General features: G+C 53.6%; 1 protein-coding gene across 1 annotated transcript; it reads right to left on the bottom strand.

The window, feature by feature from the left end:
• Positions 1-205: 205 nt before the first annotated feature.
• Positions 206-799, bottom strand: aps2 (AP-2 complex subunit sigma; the record flags this gene model as incomplete). Its single annotated transcript, XM_053189499.1, has 3 exons — positions 206-535; positions 616-685; positions 768-799. The coding sequence occupies 3 exons, from the start codon at positions 797-799 to the stop codon at positions 206-208; spliced, it is 432 nt and encodes a 143-aa protein (XP_053052952.1).
• Positions 800-1,370: the final 571 nt, after the last annotated feature.

Here is a 1,370-nt window from a genome sequence, read left to right as displayed (position 1 = left end):
CAGTCGCGTACGTATCGCTCTTGACGAAACTCCAGACTCCGGCCCACCCATACGCCCATATATGACAGTGCAGAAGTCCGCCAGTCTCCAAACGTGATTAAGCCTCAGACCGGAGGAGCGCGACCCCCCTCCAGTCTTCTACAACACCGGACCGTGCAGTGAAGTCCCCTTCCCTCACAACACTAACAGACAGCCAGGCCTCCCTTTATTCCAATTTATCCAAGTGTTCTAACCTCGTCAAAACGACCTGCTTGCTCGTCTCCTCGATCTCGCCGGCCAAGAACACCTCGTCGAGGATAGCGTAGACCTTGTAAAAGTTGAAGACGAGATCGAGCTCGCAGACGTTGCCGAAGAAGGCGTCGAGGACCTCGACGAAGAAGTGAATGGCTTCGAGAAAGGCGAGCTCGTTGTCGTTTGTGTCGACGCAGGCGCAGAAGAAGAGCCCTGCGTAGCGGCGGTAGACAATCTTGTTGTTGCGGAACTCGACGAAGTTGGATTGGTATTTCTGGTCTCGGGGGGCGACGAGGCGGTGGACCTGTTTACGGGGGGTGAGATGCGTTAGAAGAAGTATGGCTTGGGGCGGTCGGTCTGATTGGGGTTGAGTCGATTTCGTACCTCGCCCTTCATCTTGATCTTTTCATCGTCGCTGTAGGGTGCGTACCACTTCGCGAGACGGGTCTTGCCCCTGGATGGCGCGAAAGGGGGGGAGTATGTCAGCGAGAGACCCTTTCTCTTTCACGTTCTGCATCGGAAGCGACTAGACATACTGGCGATTCTGAATCAGGATAAATGAGAGCATTTTGGCGGCGTCGGCGATATTCGCATGTCGGACTCGTGGATTACTTCGGATCCCCGCGCGCGTGTGCTTCAAGTTTCGAGATGTTGAAGTCGGCGGCCACGGAGCTTCGGGTGTGGGTACGTACCGGGGTGGGACGGGCGGGTGCTGACAGCTTTCCATCAGCGGGCAGTCGTGCAGTGGTTTCCTTTTCCCCTGAACGGGTCCGAGTGGGGACTGAGGCGTCGAGATGGGAAGGTGTGGCACGGGCAGTGTGGCACCGAGGTGTGAGGACCATCGTCTTCCTCGCATTTCTGCTGCTCGAATAACAAATCACCACAACCTAGTACTATTAACAAGATTAATTGCAGAAAATGGCTAAGATGTATCAACTCCCAAGATCTTTAATACACATCATTCTTTTTCTTTGAAAAGGGGAAGACGTTATTTGGGTATAGTATCTGCTAGCTTACCAACGTCGGTTCTGCATAGGGCAATGTAAGCCTGACACCTTGGGTGGTCCATCCGGAGCAGGCAGGCATTGAGGCCAAAAGTAAGGTTCATATTGTGTACCTTATATTATCTTGATGGGAGG

Source organism: Colletotrichum fioriniae (genome assembly GCF_027942845.1).
Source record: "Colletotrichum fioriniae strain IMI 355084 chromosome Unknown scaffold_6, whole genome shotgun sequence".
NCBI lineage: Eukaryota > Fungi > Ascomycota > Sordariomycetes > Glomerellales > Glomerellaceae > Colletotrichum > Colletotrichum fioriniae.
Note: the sequence above shows the minus strand (reverse complement) of the source record. Positions and strands in the feature narration are given on the sequence as shown.